The sequence below is a fragment of the Ostrinia furnacalis genome, unplaced genomic scaffold (assembly GCF_004193835.3).
Source record: "Ostrinia furnacalis isolate ACB-3 unplaced genomic scaffold, ASM419383v2 OfSCF0111, whole genome shotgun sequence".
Lineage (NCBI taxonomy): Eukaryota > Metazoa > Arthropoda > Insecta > Lepidoptera > Crambidae > Ostrinia > Ostrinia furnacalis.
Window position 1 is genome coordinate 232,183 of NW_021130350.1, and position 20,617 is coordinate 252,799.

Sequence of the window (20,617 nt, forward strand, 5' to 3'; positions counted from 1 at the left end):
TATCCATCTTCCCTCTTCATCTATCCACCTTTCCCCTTCAATCCATTTTCCCTACATCAACTACTGATCTTCCCCAAAGCAACTATTCATTTCCCCCATCAACTATCCACCTCCTCTTCCAACTACCCCTCCACAACTATCCACTCCTCCATCTATCCACTTCCTCCTCAACTATCTCACCCCGCACTATCCTCCCCCACAACTATCCATCCTCCTCGCACTATTATCTCCCCCCCCCACTATCCAACTTCCCCCACTACCCAACTCCCCCCAAAATAGTTGCTTAATTCACTTCCCCCCCTCCCCCAACATTCCACCCCCCCACTATCCACCCCCAACCACCCCCCCCAACTATCCACCCCCAACTATCCACCCCCAACTATCCACCCCCAACTATCCATGGGAATCGCCCTGTAAAGGGAACGAGTCGTGGGAATCGCCCTGTAAAGGGAACGAGTCGTGGGAATCGCCCTGTAAAGGGAACGAGAGATGGGAATCGTCCTGTGAAGAGAACGAGAGGTGGGAATCGGCCTGTAAAGGAAACTAGAGGTGGGAATCGTCCTGTCAAGGGAATGTGAGGTGGGAATAGTCCTGTCAAGGGAATGTGAGGTGGGAATAGTCCTGTAAAGGGAACTAGAGGTGGGAATAGTCCTGTAAAGGGAACTAGAGGTGGTTGTCGTCCTGTCAAGGGAATGTGAGGTGGGAATAGTCCTGTCAAGGGAATGTGAGATGGGAATAGTTCTGTAAAGGGAACGAAAGGTGGCTATAGTCCTGTAAAGGGAATCAGAGGTGGTAATCGTCCTGTAAAGGGAACGAGTCGTGGGAATGGCCCTGTAAAGGGAACTAGAGGTGGGAATCGTCCTGCAAAGGAAACTAGAGGTGGGAATCGTCCTGTAAAGGGAACTAGAGGTGGGAATCGTCCTGTAAAAGTAAATAATTCTCTCACCTGGAGGCAGGTGACGTTCGCGCAGAAGAACGGCGCGAACTTGGACCCGCAGCGCGCGCCCGCGCACTCGTCGCACATCTGGTCGTCCAGCACGTATGGCTTCACCTGCCATCAACATCATAATAATAAATAAATAAATAATAAATAAAAATCATTTATTGTTTCCCACAACCAAAATTTAAAAGTTACAATTAAAAATTAAAACTAGAGTAAATTAAATACAGGAAACAAAAGGCCATGAGGTTCAGCTCAAGCTGCCTCGAGAGCAAGTCCCGGGCTGCGCTGTTTTTCAACCTTGCCCAGCTCTCTGAAGGTGACAGTTGGAGCAATTTGAAATGGTGCTAGCTGACATAAAAACTATGCATCACTGTATAATGAAGTTCACCACGAATTTATTTATTTTATTTATTAGGACAACCAACAAGACGAACACGCATACATGGAATTACTATAACTAAAAGTGCTTAGAACTAAGTTGTCTTAATTAAAGGCTGCCACGGCATGCAATGTGGACAGTTGCAAATTTAAAAATTAAGTAATAATAAGACAATTTAAAAAGTTAAGTGAATTTCAAGAAGTTTATTCAATACTTAGTTTATTCAAATCCAATTAATTTACTACAAATATTTTTTTCATATTCAATAAGTTGTGAACGTCAGAATGGCGGGTGTATGATCATAGAAATTAACAAAATAAATACGATTAATTAATACCTGAAGTGTACCTTGGTGTACCTTTAGTTATTTATTTTGTACTTCTCTAAGATGGGAGCAATTACGATTGCAAAATGAGCCAGGTGTATGCTGAAATTGGACGAAACAGGTAAGTTATGGTTTTCTAATATTTATCATTATTTAGTACCTGAGATGTACCTCACAAATAATGAATATGAACCAAATGCGACGAATAATTAAGGAGAAAATCGATACGAAAAATTTGATGTCCACCTTTTTTTTGATGGCCACCATTTTTTATAAGAAGTTAGAAAGTTGATACCGACACAGATAATACATACCGTAGTATTTTTAAAGTCTGTTTTTATGGCACGCACACTTTTGCATTTGCCAACGCCATTAATTTGCTAAAATCAAAAAGTTAGTATTGATAGTAGCGCCCTCCTGTAAATGTCATAAATAAGGTTGTCCAACGTGGCAACAATCGGAACTAATAATCGAGACATCGTCTTCCTCTTCTTCAAATTTTATTCTTTTCTTTTTTTCCTCTCCTGTCCTTCTTCTGTTTCTCTGATTTGTAAAATAAGAAGAAATAAGACGAAAAAATAAAAAGATGAGAAAAGAATAAAAAGATATAAGGCAAAAAAATAAAAAGATAATAATAAGAAGAAGAACGTGAGAAGATGAAGAGTCGAAGAAGAAGAGGAAGAAACAGAAGAAGATGAGAAGAAGAATAGAAGATGAAGAAGAAGAGATGAAAAGAAGAAAAAAATAATATTAGAAGAAGAAGACTATGTCCCGATTACTAGTTCCGATTGTTGGCACGTTGGACAACCTTATTTTTGACATTTACAGGAGGGCGCTACTATCAATACTAACTTTTTGATTTTAGCAAATTAATGGCATTGGCAAATGCAAAAGTGTGCGTGCCATAAAAAACAGACTTAAAAAATACTACGGTATGTATTATCTGTGTCAGTATCAACTTTCTAACTTGTTATAAGAAATGGTGGCCATCAAAAAAATGGTGGACATCTAATTTTTCGTATCGATTTTCTCGGTAATTATTCGTCGCATTTGGTTTATTATTTTTACATAATTTTTTTAATTATAATTACATATTATTGTGAGGTACATCTGAGGTACTAAATAATGATAAATATAAGAAAACCATAACTTACCTGTTTCGTCCAATTTCAGCATACACCCGCCAACCTGATATCAGGTTGGCGGCTCATTTTGTAATTGTAATTGTTCCCGTTTTAGGGAGGTACAAAATTAATAACTAAAGGTACACCAAGGTACATCTCAGGTATTAAAAATTTATATTTATATTATTCAATTCTGTGACCATACACCCGCCATTCTGACGTTCACAATAAGTTCATTCAAATTCAATAAGTTCGTTCAAATATAAACTACTACCTACTATTCAAATGTAATTAGTTTATTCATTTATGGATAGTCTGTTCAAATTCAAATAGTTTATTAAAATTGGAATGGTTTGTTCAAATAGAATAAGTAGTTTAAATACGAATAGTTTATTCATATTCGGATAGTTTATTCAAGTTCGAATACTTTCTATGAATAGTTTGTTCAAATACGAATAGTTTGTTTCATTAATGAATAAATTATTCTAATTTGAATAAACTGAGTCGGAATAAGTTACGTAAATAATTTTGTCGAAGAATGAAAATAACAAACAATAAAACAAAAATTTCCAATCAAAAGTCCCACAAGTCGACTGGTGAAACTTACCTCAACACGCTTGTCGATGTCGCCGTGTTGCAACTGGACGAAGCGCGCAGAAATGGCCGCGATGTAAGACTGCTGGTTCGAGAACGCCACGCGACCCGCGCCCTGTGAAACAAATCATACATTATTAGAAGGTTGTAAAAACTCACAAAGGCTTTTAAAAAGCACTTTTACACGTCCCAGTATTAACCCTACCACTGCTTCGAGACAATAAATGAGCCAGTGCTGAGAAGAAGCAGCGCAAGAAACTCGGTCACTATTGTTAGCCTCTTCACCAGTCGGCGCTACTGTAGTGTAAGGTCTTGTCTCTTGCTAGTGGCTAAGACAGTGGCGCCAAGTGGTGAGTCCTGAAGCGGTAGGATTATCGCATTTGCATTCACGAGGATGGTGCGACTGTAGTCAGGTCTTGTCCCTCAACAAAGGTGCCAGGAGAATGACAGGGGAGGGCAACTTCTACCCTGGAAATGGTATGCCCTACACCCTACTTAATATAAAGTCCTTCAGTGTTAAAATGATGGGGATCCTGCCAAATATCCTGGACCCCCCGGTTTAGAAGGTTCACCCCTACCCGAACTTATGAAAGAACCATTATACTTCCAAAATGGACAGTGCAGTTTTGATTTGTTACAGAAATAAAGATTATGAGAAAAACGTATTCTTAAAGACTGATAGCTTTAACCATAGGACGTCCATCCAAAAGGTGGAGCGACGACCTGATAAAGGTAGCAGGAAGGCGCTGGATGCAGGCCGCTACCAACCGTGCGATGTGGAAGTCATTGGGGGAGGCCTATGTTCAGCAGTGGACGTCCTGTGGCTGAAATGATGATGATGGTAGCTTAAAGACAGTTAGCTCACCTTAGGATACTTGAGCTCGGGGTCGGTGTCGATGCCAGCATAGCACACGCCGCCGTACAGCCGGTCCATTATCATCGCCAGCTCCACTGGAAAACGAGAAATGGTGGTTGAGTTTTCAGTTGTATTGTATTAGGGAAGTTAGCAAAGAAACGGAAATAAATACTTGTTTGGCACACAAAATATCAAAACCATAACAAGAAAAAAGAAAATCTTAAATCTATTTTCTCCTGTTTCTTCGAACAGTTCTTTTGGTTCTTTTCAATTTTTCTAAAAAAGACGAAGGCAACCAGAAGTTTGAGCGCCATCGCGATAGTCTTCCGATGAATATTTATCTACTGGATTCCATCTCCCCCATCAATCATGCAGAAGGTTGCAGAAAGCACCTGGATGCGTCATTGTAAAGATTCTTCGGAGCGGCTTTGGTCAGCCGTCTCTAAATTGAGAAGAATAAAGCTCTTGATAAGAGACTCTCACGAGGCTTGGGCGACAGTCTTCAGACGGAACTTCTTGCGCCTTCTACGCCAAGAAACTCCACCTCGAGCAGTCTGGATTTAGGCTAGGTTGTTGCTAAGGGACACTTGGTAGCCATGAGCGTACTGTCTCTTGGCTGTTGCTAAGAAACACTCGTCAGCCTTAAGCTAGAGACTCACGAGGCTTGATCGTCAATCTTCCGACTATGTTGCTAAGGGACACTCCTGGTGCGTTGAGCGGTCTGGCTTCTAGGCTGTTGCTAAGGGACACTCCAGTTGTCTCGAATATTCCGTCACCCACGCAGTCTCCTGTTAAGAGACTCACCAGCCTTGAGCGGGGGTGTCACGCCGCCTAAAAAGCCAGGCAGTCTTCCGACGGAGATTCTTGCATCTTCTAGACTCTCCACGACCTTGGGAGGAGTCTTAAGACCTGGACTCTCACTAAGGGCCACTTACCAGCTTTCAGCGGGCGCGGCACGCCACCCACGAAGACAGTCTTGCGCGGATCGAGCGGCATGCTGGCGTCCAGCACGAAGTCCGCGTCCGCCAGCTTCCACGGCCGGATCTGCACCGGCTTGTCGCGGATGGTGGGCGACGACACGCACAGATAGAGCTTGTCTTCGTCGGTTATGCAGGCTTCCATCAGCGCCGCTACGGAGCTCTCGTCCTGGAATTGATATTGATTGGATTTATAAGGGGTATGTTCCGATATAGCGCTGCGATCACTACTATAGTCTGGTCGCCGAGCACGTAGAATTTCGTCCAATGACCCCAAGCTACCCATCCTTATCGCTCGCGCATAATTATATTGCTGTCGCGACTGTGCGACGGGAGCCCGCAGTGAGTGTGCGAGCGCAACAGCAACATAATTACGCGCGAGCGATAAGGATGGTTAGCTTGGGGTCATTGGACAAAATTCTACGTGCTCGGAGACCGGGCTTTAGATAAGTACTGAGGAATGCTTGCAGTGCTATGTCAGAACCTATGTTCTCTGGCTCTAATGGGTCAATTAGAGTATTCTACTCGACACATTATTTTTCTTTTAAAGCACAACGAGGAAGTTCATGGCCTGCATTTCTCCTGATGAAAAGTGACAATCAGTTCAAAAGTGGTAGTCACCCGGAATATTCTCAACTTCAGAACTAGCTATCTTTAACGTTATGGCGACAGACTTGGAACAAGCCCTATCACCAACCAAACCGAGCAGAAAATTTTGCTATGGAATTGAATCCGGGACCTCTGGGTTTGAAGCAGGTTGTCTTAGGCCCTTTCCGCCAAGGCGAAGCAGAGCGGAGCGTGTATATAGTGTTTTGAATAACCATTCAGATTTCATTATTTCCACTTTTCATTAAAAACTCATTAAATAACGTAGCGGAGTTTTTAAAGTTTTAAAAACGATAGTATTTACCTGAAAGAGTAGAAACGCGTAGCCCTTCGGCGGGAAGTAGCTCTTGCTCTCCGCTTTGTGGGGCCAGTCCACCACCAGCGGACCGAAGCGCCGGAATGACGACGTTATCTCGTCTGGAACAAGGTACAAAATCATGGTCCAGTGGTCAAATGATGCGATGGTCAATCTAAAGGGTTCGTTCGTTTCAGCCAAATGCCGTCCATTGGACAAAGGCCTCCCCCAAGGATTTCCATGACGACCGGTCATACGTTTCCCGCATCCAGGTTCCCGCGACCTTCACTAGATGGTCATGAGTCAGTATAGTAATAGACTTGGGACGCAGGTCGGCCGTAGTAAGGACAATCTGTTCAGGTGGGGATTCTTGGATGGCTCAAACTTGGAGTGCAAGTGTGGTTTTGTTCCCCAGTCGACGAAGCACATGATATCGTGCCCTGCGTGCCCAAACAACTGCACGCAGATACTGACAACGCCATACCATTATTGTGCCGGAGTTTTGGGCCGACGCTGTGTAGGTTTGATGTCGACACGACAAGAAGAAGAAGTAATGGTATATGGATCTGAGACGTGGTCGCTTACTATGAGTATGGGCCTCATAAGAAGGCTCCAGATCACCCAAGGGGCGATGGCGCGGGCTATGCTCGGAGTTTCCCTGCGATCGAATTAAAATGAGGAGACCCGTAGGAAAACCAAAGTGACCGATATAGTCCGCAGAATTGCTAAAGGGTGTGACCATAATAATATTTCCATAAATACAATCTGTTAGGGAACCGACCCGAGTTTAGGGGCGTTTTTTACATTTAATTTGATCGAAAAACAAACTAATTATATGGGGTGAAATCTCGAAAAGGTTTAGCGAAACCCTTAGAAAAGGTTTTAGTGTTAGGAAAGTAGTCAGTTTTGAACAGTCATTATCTATGTTTGTCTATGGCATCGTAGCGCCTAAACGAATAGTCAGATTTTGATGCGTTATTTGTTTCAAAGATGATCTGTTAAGATCTGTTCAGCCATTTGAAGATCTTTTTAGTTGAAGAAACGAGAGCAATATTTAGTTTTAGGCAGTGCTTAGACAAAGTAGATATAAGTACTTTGTAGTTTAGACAGAAAGTAGGAAAGAATTGTGTTTTCGCATTTATTTTCCGTGTCAGTTTATCGATTTTAACAATACTACCTAAATAATCAATTAATTAAAAAAACCTTGAATGCTCAAGGAAATTGATCGGCATAGAAGCATCAAATAATAGTTAACCTTCTTTTGAAAATAGGTAAATTACTAAATTAGCGATGCCAATAATTAGTTTGAAAGCCTTGCAGTTGCTAGGCAACGGGGAACAAACAGACAATGCATTGGTTTTATAATAATATGGGAATGCAGTAGGCTTACACAATAATTTTATCTTTGAGAGTAATAGAGAAGTACAACGGGACTATTTAACAACTCTAGTTCCCACCTGCAACTCCTGTGTAGCTAGGATCTACAGCTTGACCGCCAATAACACAACCAGTGAAGGCCAAATTGGATTCGCAACAAAATTAATCAGAAGTAAATATCAAATGATATTTACTACCCTATTATTGGAAGAAAATCAATTGACAGTGCAGTTAACTATCCCCCGGTACAAACTTGATCTTCATACGGTTGGGTTTTTATTGGCGGTCAAGCTGTAGATCCTGACTACACAGGAGTTGCAGCGGTGGGAAAGAGAGGTGAGAATAGTCCCGCAAATGGAAGAAAATCGATATCATTATACTTAGAAAACCTCCTAATTCGTTTCGCGTAAAGACAGGAATCCCTGGGACTGCTCAACCTTCACTGGTTGGGTTATTGGCAGTCAAACTGTAGATCCTGGCTACACAGGAGTTGCAGTGGGAACGAGAGGTAGGAAATAATTCAAAGTTTTAGGAATCAAGATAGTAATTCCCCGGGACTACGCAACATTCCTTGGTTTGGGTTATAGGCATCAAGCTGTAGATTCTGGCTACACAGGACTTGCAGTGGGAACGAGAGGTAGGAAATAATTTCTAAGTTTCTGATACCAAGACAGTAGTCCCCCGGAACTACTCAGTCTGGTTGGGTTATTGACGGTCAAGCTGTAGATCCTGGCTACACAGGAGTTGCAGTGGGAACGAGAGGTAGGAAATATTTCAAAGTTTCAGGAACCAAGACAGTAGTCCCCCGGAACTACTCAGTCTGGTTGGGTTATTGGCGGTCAAGCTGTAGATCCTGGCTACACAGGAGTTGCAGTGGGAACGAGAGGTAGGAAATAATTCAAAGTTTTAGGAATCAAGATAGTAATTCCCCGGGACTACGCAACATTCCTTGGTTTGGGTTATAGGCGGTCAAGCTGTAGATCCTGGCTACACAGGACTTGCAGTGGGAACGAGAGGTAGGAAATAATTCAAAGTTTTAGGAACCAAGACAGTAATCCCCCGGGGACTATCCAACCTTCATTGGTTGCGTTATTGGCGGTCAAGCTGTAGATCCTGGCTACACAGGAGTTGCAGTGGGAACGAGAGGTAGGAAATAATTTCTAAGTTTCAGGTACGAAGACAGTAGTCCCCCGGAACTACTCAATCTGGTTGGGTTATTGACGGTCAAACTGTAGATCCTGGCTACACAGGAGTTGCAGTGGGAACGATAAAGAATAGTCCCGCTACTGTTATAGATTGTACTACATTGCTGAACGTAATTGACCTGTATTAATATTAAATGTGACCTTCCATGCATACGCTTATTCCCATGACGCGTGACGCAGTTAAAGTAGGTTTCATATTAATTATGTAGTACTTTTTTGAAGGAACATTAATATCTAGCGGCCGCGTGCGACTTCGTACGCGTGGATCCCGTTTTACCCCCTTAGGGGTGGAGTTTCGTAAAATCCATTCTTAGTGAGCACCTACGTTCGAAAAGGAACCACCATGCAAAATTTGAGACTCCTAGCACTTGTAATTTGAGACTCCTAGCACTTGTAATTTGAGATTTCGTGATGATTGAGTGAGTGAGTCAGTCAGTGACCTTTCGCTTGACTGATGGTAAGTGATGATCAGGCCGAAGGTGGAAGTTCCGATTTTTGCCACGTTCGACAACCATATGACCAGTGGTACCAATATCAATACTGGGTTCAGTTTTTGATTTTGGCCACTTGACGCTTCAGAATCGTTGGACTATACTCAGCATAGTCAGTCCGACAAAAAATCACGCATGTATTCAGAAACATTACTATGAGGTCTCACAGTGCGCGTGGACGCACAGGGTGACACACGAACCAATCGCAGAGCTCTATTCAACGCTGTACATTCAATTTGCTGCTTCACTTAAGCAAGCATCGTTTATGAATGCGGGCGTCATTTTCTGTGATAGCGTACTACCTAATAACTGAATACCAGCCCCTTACTATTAAACTCGCTTTTCTTCATTACAGACCAATCATCTGACCTACATCTACCCAGTTCCCGGCGGAAAGCTCTGACGCGCTGACAGTGACGTCACTATCCGGGACTTATTTTAAAACAATGCTGCCTCCGCCCCAGGGTAGATAAAATCAGACATTGTAGGAGCCTCGGGAGTGTAACTAGGCCACCAGAGGCTGGAGAGAGCAGCCAGCCCGTTTGAGATAAGATGGAGACGTTTATGAAGCTGTCATTATACTTTATCCGAGATATTGTTTAGGACATTCATTGAAAATGTTACCCTTGTTAGTTTAATCATAGATCCAAGTAGGTAACATGTAGATTTGTGTTATTTGATCGATCTGTGGGCCTAACTGTTTATCCGGTTCAAAACAATAACTACAAGAATAAACGATTTTAATCAGCTAATATGAATATAGGCTAATGATACATATTATACAATGTAACCATTGATAAATGTGTCATACCAGAAATTTTAACGAAATTTCAAGAAAAAATTGCCACTTATTTATGAAAGAATAAAAGTTAAAGGTATCCTTAAAAGGACATTTTAATGTCTTATATTTGGGGACAAATTAAACAAAAATATAGCATGGATTTCAGGCTCTGATTGATTGAATTTCAATATTTAAAATCAACTGTAGCATTCAAACTCATAAAACTTATTTTATTTTTGCAAGGTGGCTTTTAGAAAGCACATACACGCCCCAGTATTAACCCTACCACTGCTTCGGGACAATAAATGGGCCAGTGCTGAAAAGAAGCAGCGCAAGAAACTGACTATTGTTTTAAATCTGTATCGAGTGTAAAATCTACATCATACAGGCCTAAAAACTGTTCTGCTAAATTTTTTATTGTCAGAACAAACTACCCTAGGGAAATAATGTGCCTTCCAAGACACTTTATTGCAGAACAACGCATGCAGTTCCCCAAGGAGGACAGATCACGTCACGTCTGTGGCAACCAGATCACGGCATCACGTCTGTGACAAATTAAATTTGCTAAGGTTCCCGAGAGCTCTCCCCAGACTGTTTTATGGGACTTTTTTGACCTAGAGTTGCTTACGATTTTTTCCCAAAATTTTAATTCGCATATTATTCGCTGACAGCAAACTTTATGGTCCTCAAAATGCACTAGACACATTGTCGTTGTCGATAGTCTATATCAAAAAATTATTGCTCTAAGCCAAAAAATGGTGTAGTCAAAAAACTGACTACATACGGCTGAATCCAATTACTGTCCTTAAACCAAAATCAAAATGTGAAAAGGTAATGCCTATTATACATATACTTAAGTCATTGGAAAAAACCTTGGTCAAGATCGTTCGCCATAACAAAAACAGAATTAAAATTTTCAGGAAACACAGCCTTACTGTTCTCTTCATGCTATGTCTACATCGAGCCTTTGACCTAAATATGTAATCTTCAGGATCACTGAGATAAATTGTGTGGCTGGCAGACTGACAGGCGCGATAAGTAAATATTAATTTGTACGATGGAAACGGGACTATTCCCACCACTTGTTCCCACCGCTGCAACTACTGTATAGCCAGCTTGACCGCCAAACTTAACCAGTGAAGGCCAATTTTGTTCCGGGAGAAAATTAAACTGTCATTGGAGCCGCAACGAAATTAATCAGCAGAACATAGGAGTTCGAAGTTAAGGGGTAAGGTAAGGGAGTTAGGAAGCGACTCTACTGAAGACAAATTGTATTTTTTTTTATTTCTGAAATCGCTTCACTTAGACGTTTTTTTATTTAGCTACCTATATAAGCTACTTTGCTCTATGAAGCGATTTCCAATCTCATCCTAGCTCGCATCAATTCTATGTATATTTTAAGAACTGTAAACCTTTAAAAAAGAGGATGACAATAAGAGACTGATGCCCGTTTTTACCATCAATCCCTAATTTTTAAGTGGTATTAGTGGTGGTGGTAACACCTAAACAGGAATTTTGTTAACTTAAAAATTAGGGATTGATGGTGAAAACGGACATGAGTTTCTTGCGCTGCTTCTTCTCAGCACTGGCCCATTTATTGTCCCGAGGCAGTGGTAGGGTTAACACTGGGACATGTAAAAGTGCTTTTTAGAGCCTACTTGCAAAAAGAAAATGAGTTTTTCGACTTTCACGAATTCTCACATCATCATGGTATTCTCTATCTTTGATGAAAATGTATTCTAAACCTGTACCTAAACTCTACTTTGTTTAGGGGCAGCATGTCAATAAGGGTTACGTAGTAGGTTTTCAAGGCACAAAATACGGGTGAAACAAGGATCTACGTGTGGTAGCAGATTGTAAGCGAACATACAACGCCGGGCCCGGACGGCCCCTTATTGACCTAGATAGAGCGTGGACAGCTCTACGCAGTGTCCAGGTCGCAATAGTGTTTGGTTGCGTATCCATTTAACAATGTAGGGCAGGGGTGGCCAACTTGATTAGACATAAGATCCAACTGTTTACTAACGAAACCTTGGGCGATATACCACTTACATACTTCTTGAAATCTTAAATGAAACAGCATAGTTTAGTACACAATCATGTAGTATTTTTTGCCTTGCCACGATCGACTGGACTAATAGTCGCGATCGACCGGTTGGCCACCCCTGATGTAGGGCACTTAGACATGTTCTACAAGATGTGACTCGCTTTAGGTAAGTGATGATCTGATGACAAGGTTCGAACGAGCACGCTTTTGTATTTTTTAACTATTCGTACTAAGCCTATTTTGTGTTGATCGTTTCATCCACGAAGTCTGCGGTGTTTCCGGACGGATACGACCTGCAAGCTTTCAAGAGGAGAGCGTATCTTCACCTTAAAGGTCGGCAACGCACCTGTAACGCCCCTGGGGGTCTGCGGGTGTCTATGGGCGACAGGTGATCCGTCTGCTCGTTTGCCTCCTGTCACATAAAAAAAAAAGACGCGCCCCACCAATTTTTTTGTCGATTTCGCGCGGGGTGCGGGGTTTCAACCGAGCAATCCGAGCGACATTATTGTAGTGTGCGTGTGCTTCATGGGTGATTTAGCGTGTACCGATAACACTCGAACATTAGCGGAAGAATGGTGGGGCGCGTCTTCGTGGATGAAACGATCTATACGAGTGGGTTCACCGCAACAGTCCAGCTCGGCGGGGTTTGAAGCAGTGTTCCTCGGAACTCAAGTCGCCCAGACACCGTTCTACATTCGTTTACGCTGGATTGCTATAATCAATCCAAATCCGTCCGAAAACTGTCCAATTTCAATCTGTTTTCGATCAAGTATCCATAATTTTCGAAGTTTAATAAAACGCTTGAATATTGTCAAAAACTACGAAAACCACGAAAAGAAACAGTTGTTGACGGATAGATATGGATTAGATAGATAGATAGATATCGATTGGGATTGATTATAGCAATCCGGCGTTAAGATCCAGTCAGCTGTCGTCGGGAATCGAACTGTGGACCTTCGAATCGGCCATTGGGTTATTGTAACCTCCACTTCGTTCGTTCCAGCCAAATGACGTCCACTGTTAGCACAAAAGGCGTCCCCCAAGGTTTCCCAAAATGCCTGCATCCAGGCTCTTCCCGAGACCTTTACCAGATCGTCAGTCCACCTAGTAGGAGGCCTGCCCACGCTACGTCTTGCAGCCCGTGGTCGCCACTTGAACACTTTCCTGCCCCACACCGCCATCGTCTCTACAAGCTATGTGCCTCGCCCACTGCCACTTGATTTTAGAAATTCTGCGAGCAATGTCGGTTACTTTGGTTCTCCTGCGGATCTCCTCATTTCTGATTCGATCACAAACCCAGCCTTAGCCTATGGTTAAACCTACCTTCATCAATATCTGGCGGCAGCCCGCCGACAAACACTTTCCGGCTGAACCGTTCGCCGTGCTCCGAACCGGCGGAGACCGGCGACGACCGCGCCGGCGAGCCGAGTGCACTCACGCACATCGAAAGACCTGCAATGAAGCAATCATCAGGTCATTTAAAGTCAGAGGTGGAATTGTGTAAAGCAATCGTAATCATTTGACAGTTCATAACGTACGATAAAGTCAGTTAAAGCGTTTGACAGAATAATCGTACGTTATGAACTGTCAAATGATTACGATTGCTTTACACAATTCTACCTCTGGTCTGGTCCTTATCCCTCGGGCGTAATTATATTGCTGTCGCGACTGTGCGACGGACGGCAGCAGTGAGTGTGCGAGCGCAGCAGCAATTTAAATACGCGCGAGCGCTAAGGATGGGTAGCTTGAGGTCATTGGACGAAATTCTACGTGCTCGGCGACCGAACTATAGTATGTACTATAGGGCCCTCTAATTACTAGATGCAAAAGAGGGAATTGCGGCATAAAACGTTAACAGAGCAGGAGCACCACGACCCTACCTATTTAAAGGGAGGATTTTGATCATTACAGAGGGTCGTGCTTCGCCAGCCAAAAACAGTTGGTACATTTGCATAGTAAGCATCATGATGATGATGTATAGGATACAGGAGGTCGTTGTCTAAGGCCCGTTTCCCACCAAGGCAGAGATGAGGCGCGAGGAAACGATAGTGCTGTTAGTAGCAGAATGAAACGGGGCGGAACGGGAACACAAACCGATGAATAGACTCTCCTCTCCGCACAAATGATAAGACTCTCCGCACATCTCCGCCTGGCCATGCCAGGATTCCATACCATATGCGATTGGTATCATAGCTCTAAAGACTAAACTATCTATATTATACGCGCATGGACGTCTATCTACGTCCCTTCTAAGACCCTAGAGCAGGGTTTTCCAAACTATGGGTCGCGACCCACATTGAGTGGGCCCTGCCTGTAGAACGACACACCTTACCGATCTAACCGCTGGGCAGCGGGCGAGATTTCCTATAGGTGGGTCCCGAGTTTGGGAACTTGTATTAGATGAGTCGTAGCCTAGACAACTTTGGAAACCACTGCCCTAGAGCTTCAATATCTCAACTCACCGGCAGCGCTGAGCCTCGAGACGACATCCTGAGCCTGGTCGGGCCCCGCCGGCGAGCCGGCGCCGGCGGCGCCGCCCGCCACCGCCGCCTCCTCCACGCCGGGAAAGAACGGCGACTTGCCTGCAACAATGGGAGAATCGGCGTTAAAACTCGTCTTTGGTAACCAGTTTAAAGTCGTAAAAACAGTTCTAAATCCGTATTCACGTGTCATTTCGATAGAACGATTACTCGATAGGATCGAAACTCAGCGATTTGTCATTTGACGTTTAATCACTTGAACCAAACTTCAAAATAGGTGAATACCGCGGAGGCAACGATTAAATATGCTTAAGAGTAGTTAAGAGTAGGCGCACACCGTTGATTTTTCGTCGGCCGATAGTTTAGTTGGGCAGTTGATCAGTATGGGCATGTATGGGAGTGCGCACACTACGCCGATTTGATTTGGCAGATTCTTCATACAATTTAAAATCGGGCACAACTATCGGCCAACTAAGAATCAACGGTGTGCGCCTACTCTAAAAACGAAATCGGCGATTAACACGTGAATACGAAAAGTGACTCCAGCGATGTAATCGCTTGCATGTTGTTGAAGTTTTGCTACGTGAATAAGGCTACAGGACTATTCCAAATCTTGTTCCCACCACTGCTACTCCTGGGTAGCCAGGATTTACAGCTTGACCGCCAATAACCCAACCAAGTTTATCCCAGGATCCGCAGTGAAATTAACGCCCTTATTCACAAACGATGCTTGCTTAAGTGAAGCAGCAAACCGAATGCACAGCGTTGAATAGAGCTCTGTGATTAGTTCGTGTGTCACCATGAGCGTCCGCGCACTGTGAGACCTCATAGTAATGTTTGTCACTACGGGCGTAATTGTCCTTGGTAACCTTTAGAACTTCAAACTCCTATGTTCTTCAGATTAATCCCGTTGCGGGTCCAATGACAGTTTATATTTCTCCCGGGACAAACTTGGCCTTCACAAACAAGGTTACAAATGAGACAATACGAAAACATCTCAATCAAACTACTATTTTTAAAACATGACTGTAACCAAAACAAAATGCTTTCCTAAGCTGTATTTTAGTGCAGAGCAATTCGTCCAACATTTGTCAAATCAAATCTAATATTTATTCAGTACCTTACCCTTTCCAGGACACTTGATCACGTCCCAAACATAGCTGGCCCTACCACCACTTCGGGACAACATATGGGCAGGTGCTGAGAAAAAGTGGCGGAAGAAACTCAGTCAGTCAACCGTCAGTTTGGACGGCAAATTATAGATAAACCAATCATTTTTAATAATCTGGCAGCAATTTGTACGTTATTCTATTGTATTAAGTCATTGAAATGCGCATGAGTAACCTGAAAGGTAGACTGTGCGTCTAGCAAATATTTGCGAGCTGGCCGACCGCCAAATACCTAGAGTACTGTGTCCAAATGTCATTCACTTCTTACGCAATGTTTGCTACGATTGTCTAAACTATAGTTTGAGGATTGATTCATCCATTCAGAGCTTGAGGAATGCAGAATAAAAACTCAAAACTCTTATTTCTGCAAATAGGCTTTAAAAGCACTTTTACACGTCCCAGTATTAACCCTACCACTGCTTCAGGACAATAAATGGGCCAGTGCTGAGAAGAAGCAGTGCAAGAAACAGTCACTACTTATTGTTGAATTCTTCGAGTCATCATCATCGTTTCAGCCACAGGACGTCCACTGATTGGATCGGTTGGTAGCGGCCTGCATCCAGCGCCTTCCTGCTACCTTTATAAGGTTGTTGGTCCACCTTGTGGATTTATCTTGTAGACAAAACGAGAGATGTCATGTTCCTTTTCGCGTAAAAACTACAAAATGAATTTTGCTATCAATATCGAAAAACACAGACGAAGCCTTCAAATGCTAGAGCAAAACAATTTGTACAAAGAAGACTGAACTAACCGTTTTTGTCTCGATGTCCCTATAAACCGAACAAGCTAGCTCGAATGTTAGAATCCGTATTTATTTTCCAGATCCTGGGAGACAGGACATTTTGGAGCGACTGCGAACATCGTTACAATCTGATAGGTCGGGGGCACAGTGAGATCTACAATATTAGAACTAGCTTATTTTGTGAGTTTAACTTTCCCCCAGGACAAACTTGACTTCCACTGGTTGGGTTTTTATTGGCGATCAAGCTGTAGACTGTAGATCCTGGCTACACAGGAGTTACAGCGGTGGGAATAGTTTCGTGATCTGGCGAACTTCGTACCGCCTTCACCAGAAAATTATTTTCCTACATTAGTAGGATTCTAATGAAAATATTTTTTCAAATCGGTCCATAGTTTCGGAGCGTATTCAATACAAACAAACAATCAAATCTTTCCTCTTTATAATATTAGTGTAGAGACGACTATCGTGCACATCTCCCTTTTAAAAACCGTGACAAAAACTGTCGTACCTACCATCTTCCCTGAGTCTCAAAACTCTACCAAATGTTATTTTTATCGGTTAAAACTACACTCTTGTAAATATTATGACTGTAGAGTTAGTGCCAAGGGTTCAACGTTATCGCGACAAAAAATCTAAAATTGGCAACGGAAAGTCATTAGTGTATAATTTTAAAGATTTTAAGACGTAACCTCCAGGTAAGACTATAAAAATAGCTTAATGAACGAAACTCGTTCTTAAAATTCCCAAAAGTATTGAACGTGGATTTGCAACTTGGCCCGAGCGAATTTCAGTCGCCAATTTAACTCAAGAACGACTGGACAGATCTTGATGAAGATAGCTGATAAAGGCTAATCTTTACCCAACTACTCAAAAAGAAGGTTATGTTTTAGTGAATCTAATAACTTTGGGTAGAAAAGGTACAGAGTTAGCAGAGCCATCTAGTTTTAAAATTTACATGAAAATGTTTTTGGTGGGAAGATATTTTCCGGAATTTTTTTCCAAGTTCGCATCGCATCTACACCCTGTACGCCCCAAGCCTTACAGGCCATAAACAGAGCAGAGGATCAGAGGGTCTGCGACCTCCGAGGTCGATAGAGGTCGCGGAGGTCATGGTCTGTGACCTCCATCGGGTGTTGTGTTCGTTCATTTCAGCCAAATGACGTCCACTGCTGGACAAAGGCCTCCTCCAAGGATTTTCACCGTTGTCCTGCGCCGCCAGCATTCGGGCACCTCCCGAGATCTTCACCAGATCGTCGGTCCACCTAGTCGAGGGCCTGCCCACACTAAGTCTACGTCTACGTCAATGCAATACACAAGCTTAAGTAGCAATGGGCATTATTGGGCATAGATCACATAACACGCAGAACTGACGGTCGATGGGGCAGCAGTCAAGAATTTGTCACAGGATGCGATCTGCGGTCAACGGTCAGATCAAAGTGAACGCAGCCCGCATTATGTATGAACAACATTGTGTCGGTCAGTGGTACGGTTTGCGTTCTTTGCTCGTGCCCGCACGGTCAGATCGCATCAATACAAAATGTATAAGACCGACAATGTTGTTCATACATGATGTGGGCTGAGTTCACTTTGACTTGACCGCATACCGCAGATCGCAGAACGCATTGTGTGGAAATTTATTTAAGACCCAGTCCGTTAACAAACAACGCCCTTATGATTCATGTAAGTAATGAATGAAATTTACCTCAAAATGGGAAACTCACTGCCCTCTTTTATGCAGTCGGGTGATAAGGCGCGACCTTATAGTTCGTTTGCGATTTAACAACCTCAAATTGAGCGTGACCATCTAGTTGCTAGTTCAGTGACCCTGTACTAGTTCATAGTAGCTAAAAACATAACCCTCTTTCAGGCACGGGCGGGTAAAAAACTGCTACGTTTGAAAAACAAAAGTATAAAATTAATTTTCAGTCAAAAATGTTCGGTGACGCTGTTCTAGTTCATAGTAGCTAAAAAACATAACCCTCCTTCTGGCGCATTCGGGTAAAAACGCTGCTTCATTTAAACAAAAGTTACAAAAGAACAGAAGTTTTAAGTTGACTCAACCAGGAATCGAACTCTAGCATAATTTCCAGCTATTTATGTCTTCAAATAAAAAAAATACCATGTGGGGTAGTCGCATTACATTTGCTCGTTGCGAGAATCGAACCCGTGTGCCGCAAAGATTGCAAAGATTGGGAATACCGTTCTGTAACTGTGTACCTACCATACATTATAAGTGTAGAAAATACTGTTCATTACCACAAAATACCTAAGTAAAATACGTCGCAATATACCTACCTAGGTATTGAAAATAATTACAAAACATAACTTATTGATAACCAAATAATTTTCAACATGCACTTTATGGATTGCGATTCCGTGGGTAATAAAACAATTCGCTACATTGGAAAATGCATTGGTAAATATTTTCCAAAACAAAAACAACAGTCAAACAAAATGTCAACAACTCACTCTTTCTGTACGGGAATCTCGGGCCTCGGATGAAAGGTGTAACCAGCGGGATCGTATGCACCGACATAATATCACAAACTTTGGTGAATTTATCGCAAATTTCTTCAAAATTACCTTGGACGTTCGAGTGACTGGACCGCCACGTCGGACTACGCGAGTGAGAGAGAAAAAACTGAAAAGCGCGTTCTTTTTTTGCAATTTTAAAACTTTGTTTTAATAACGAAAAAGTTTTATGTCAAAATAGTGTAAATACTTTATGGTTATACCTACTTGAAATGACATTGCGCCTTTGCGGTACGATCGGCTTTGTTTTGATTTCAAGTAGGCTTCGTTTGAATAATCAAGATACAGGGTGTATTATTTTTGAAGATTTTCTAAGCACAAAACTAATCTTAATATTTTATTTTTAAGTTTAGAAGATACGGAAACTGGATAGGGTAATTCAAAGGAGTCCTAATTACAAAGTTTTATAACGTAATTAATTAACCAGAACTAGGCAGGTAAAATTTGATATTTACTAACTTTCTACAGTCTTCTAACTTTCTATTGAAGTCTCAAGTTTACGAAGTAAAGGAACATGTTAAATTATAATTACGTACACATAATTAATCTCGGTGGGCTGTGCTAGGATATAAAATATTTTTTTAAAATAATTAATTATTGTCTGATTTAGTGTTAATTTAAAAAACCTTTATGTATGTATACTTAAGTAAAATTAAACCTTATCATTGTTTAAATTAAGGGCTTGTCATTTTATTTGTGTAATCTTTAATGCCATATAGTTGGTTTTGTACATTTTCGATCAATTATGACGATTTCATTGTGATTTAAAAAGAAGTAAGTAAATAAATACTTCTTTAATCTGTGCAAAATAACTCGAAATCGACCTACTCGTTGCAAAACTTTTTTATTTTTTAAAGTACTCACGTATCCAGCGTGGGGGTTTAATCTGTGCACGCAGTACCACAATTTATATGCAAAGGAATATTGTAATTAATTAGTAATTATTAATCTGTTAAAAAAAACTCAAAGTCGACCTCCTCTTTCAATGTTTTATTTTTTTTTTAAACTCACGTAGCCCATCCTACATAATCTGTGCTAAAAATTCAAATTCGACCTCCTCCGTTACCAAAATTGTTTTTTTTTAAGTACTCACGCAACCCATCCTGTATAATCTGTGCGCGCATTGCGCCACGCTTGGCGCAGTCGGCGGGGATGCTGCAATATGACATTGGCAGGTGTTTCGCGCCAAAACTGTGGTCAATTCGACGCTTGAACTAAATTGTTTGCCGATAAAAATTCGTGGATTGTAAATAGTAGAGGTCATATTTTTTATCCGACTGCGTCAGAAGGAGGGTTATGTTTTTAATGAAAACAAATATTGAGTAGAGGTTTATTATTAAGGGACTTTTTCCGCCTCTCGTTCCTAACTCCTTTGTAGCTAGGATCTACAATCTAACGCCTGTATTCACAAACATTACTATCACCTGATGTTAAGCGTAAGTATAAAATACGATTAAAATCAAAAATGTAAAAATAATCCCACCAAAAACATTCTGTAAAAAACTAGCCAAGTCTCGATGGAGCTACTTGTTTATCTCTAAAAAGTAATGAAATCTAGACAAAGTCGTGCCAAGTCTATGGTTCCTTACTGCGATTTCTTTATTATTATAGTTAATGTTGTGTGACTTGGCCGTTGAAGGGTACAAAACCAGGNCATTTTTTTACGATATTAAACACAAATTAAGCTTACCTTT

The 20,617-nt window shown here is 41.9% G+C and overlaps 1 protein-coding gene across 1 annotated transcript; it reads right to left on the reverse strand.

Annotated features, from left to right (window-relative positions):
• Positions 1-783: 783 nt before the first annotated feature.
• orb2 (cytoplasmic polyadenylation element-binding protein orb2) lies at positions 784-18,983 on the reverse strand. Its single transcript, XM_028303754.1, has 9 exons — positions 18,861-18,983; positions 14,463-14,582; positions 13,324-13,452; positions 6,109-6,221; positions 5,157-5,367; positions 4,231-4,316; positions 3,379-3,480; positions 947-1,051; positions 784-801 (listed from the first exon to the last, which is right to left on the reverse strand). Exons 1-9 carry the CDS (start codon positions 18,925-18,927, stop codon positions 784-786), a joined length of 951 nt encoding a protein of 316 aa, XP_028159555.1. The 5' UTR covers positions 18,928-18,983.
• Positions 18,984-20,617: the final 1,634 nt, after the last annotated feature.

Coding starts and splice junctions, on each gene's coding strand:
- orb2 (XM_028303754.1), bottom strand. CDS start 18,927: ATGTCGGTGCATACGATCCCGCTGGTTACACCTTTCATCCGAGGCCCG. Junction 13,453..14,462: donor CTCGAGGCTCAGCGCTGCCG/GTGAGTTGAGAT, acceptor GCTTCATTGCAG/GTCTTTCGATGTGCGTGAGT. Junction 1,052..3,378: donor ACATCGACAAGCGTGTTGAG/GTAAGTTTCACC, acceptor TGTTGATGGCAG/GTGAAGCCATACGTGCTGGA.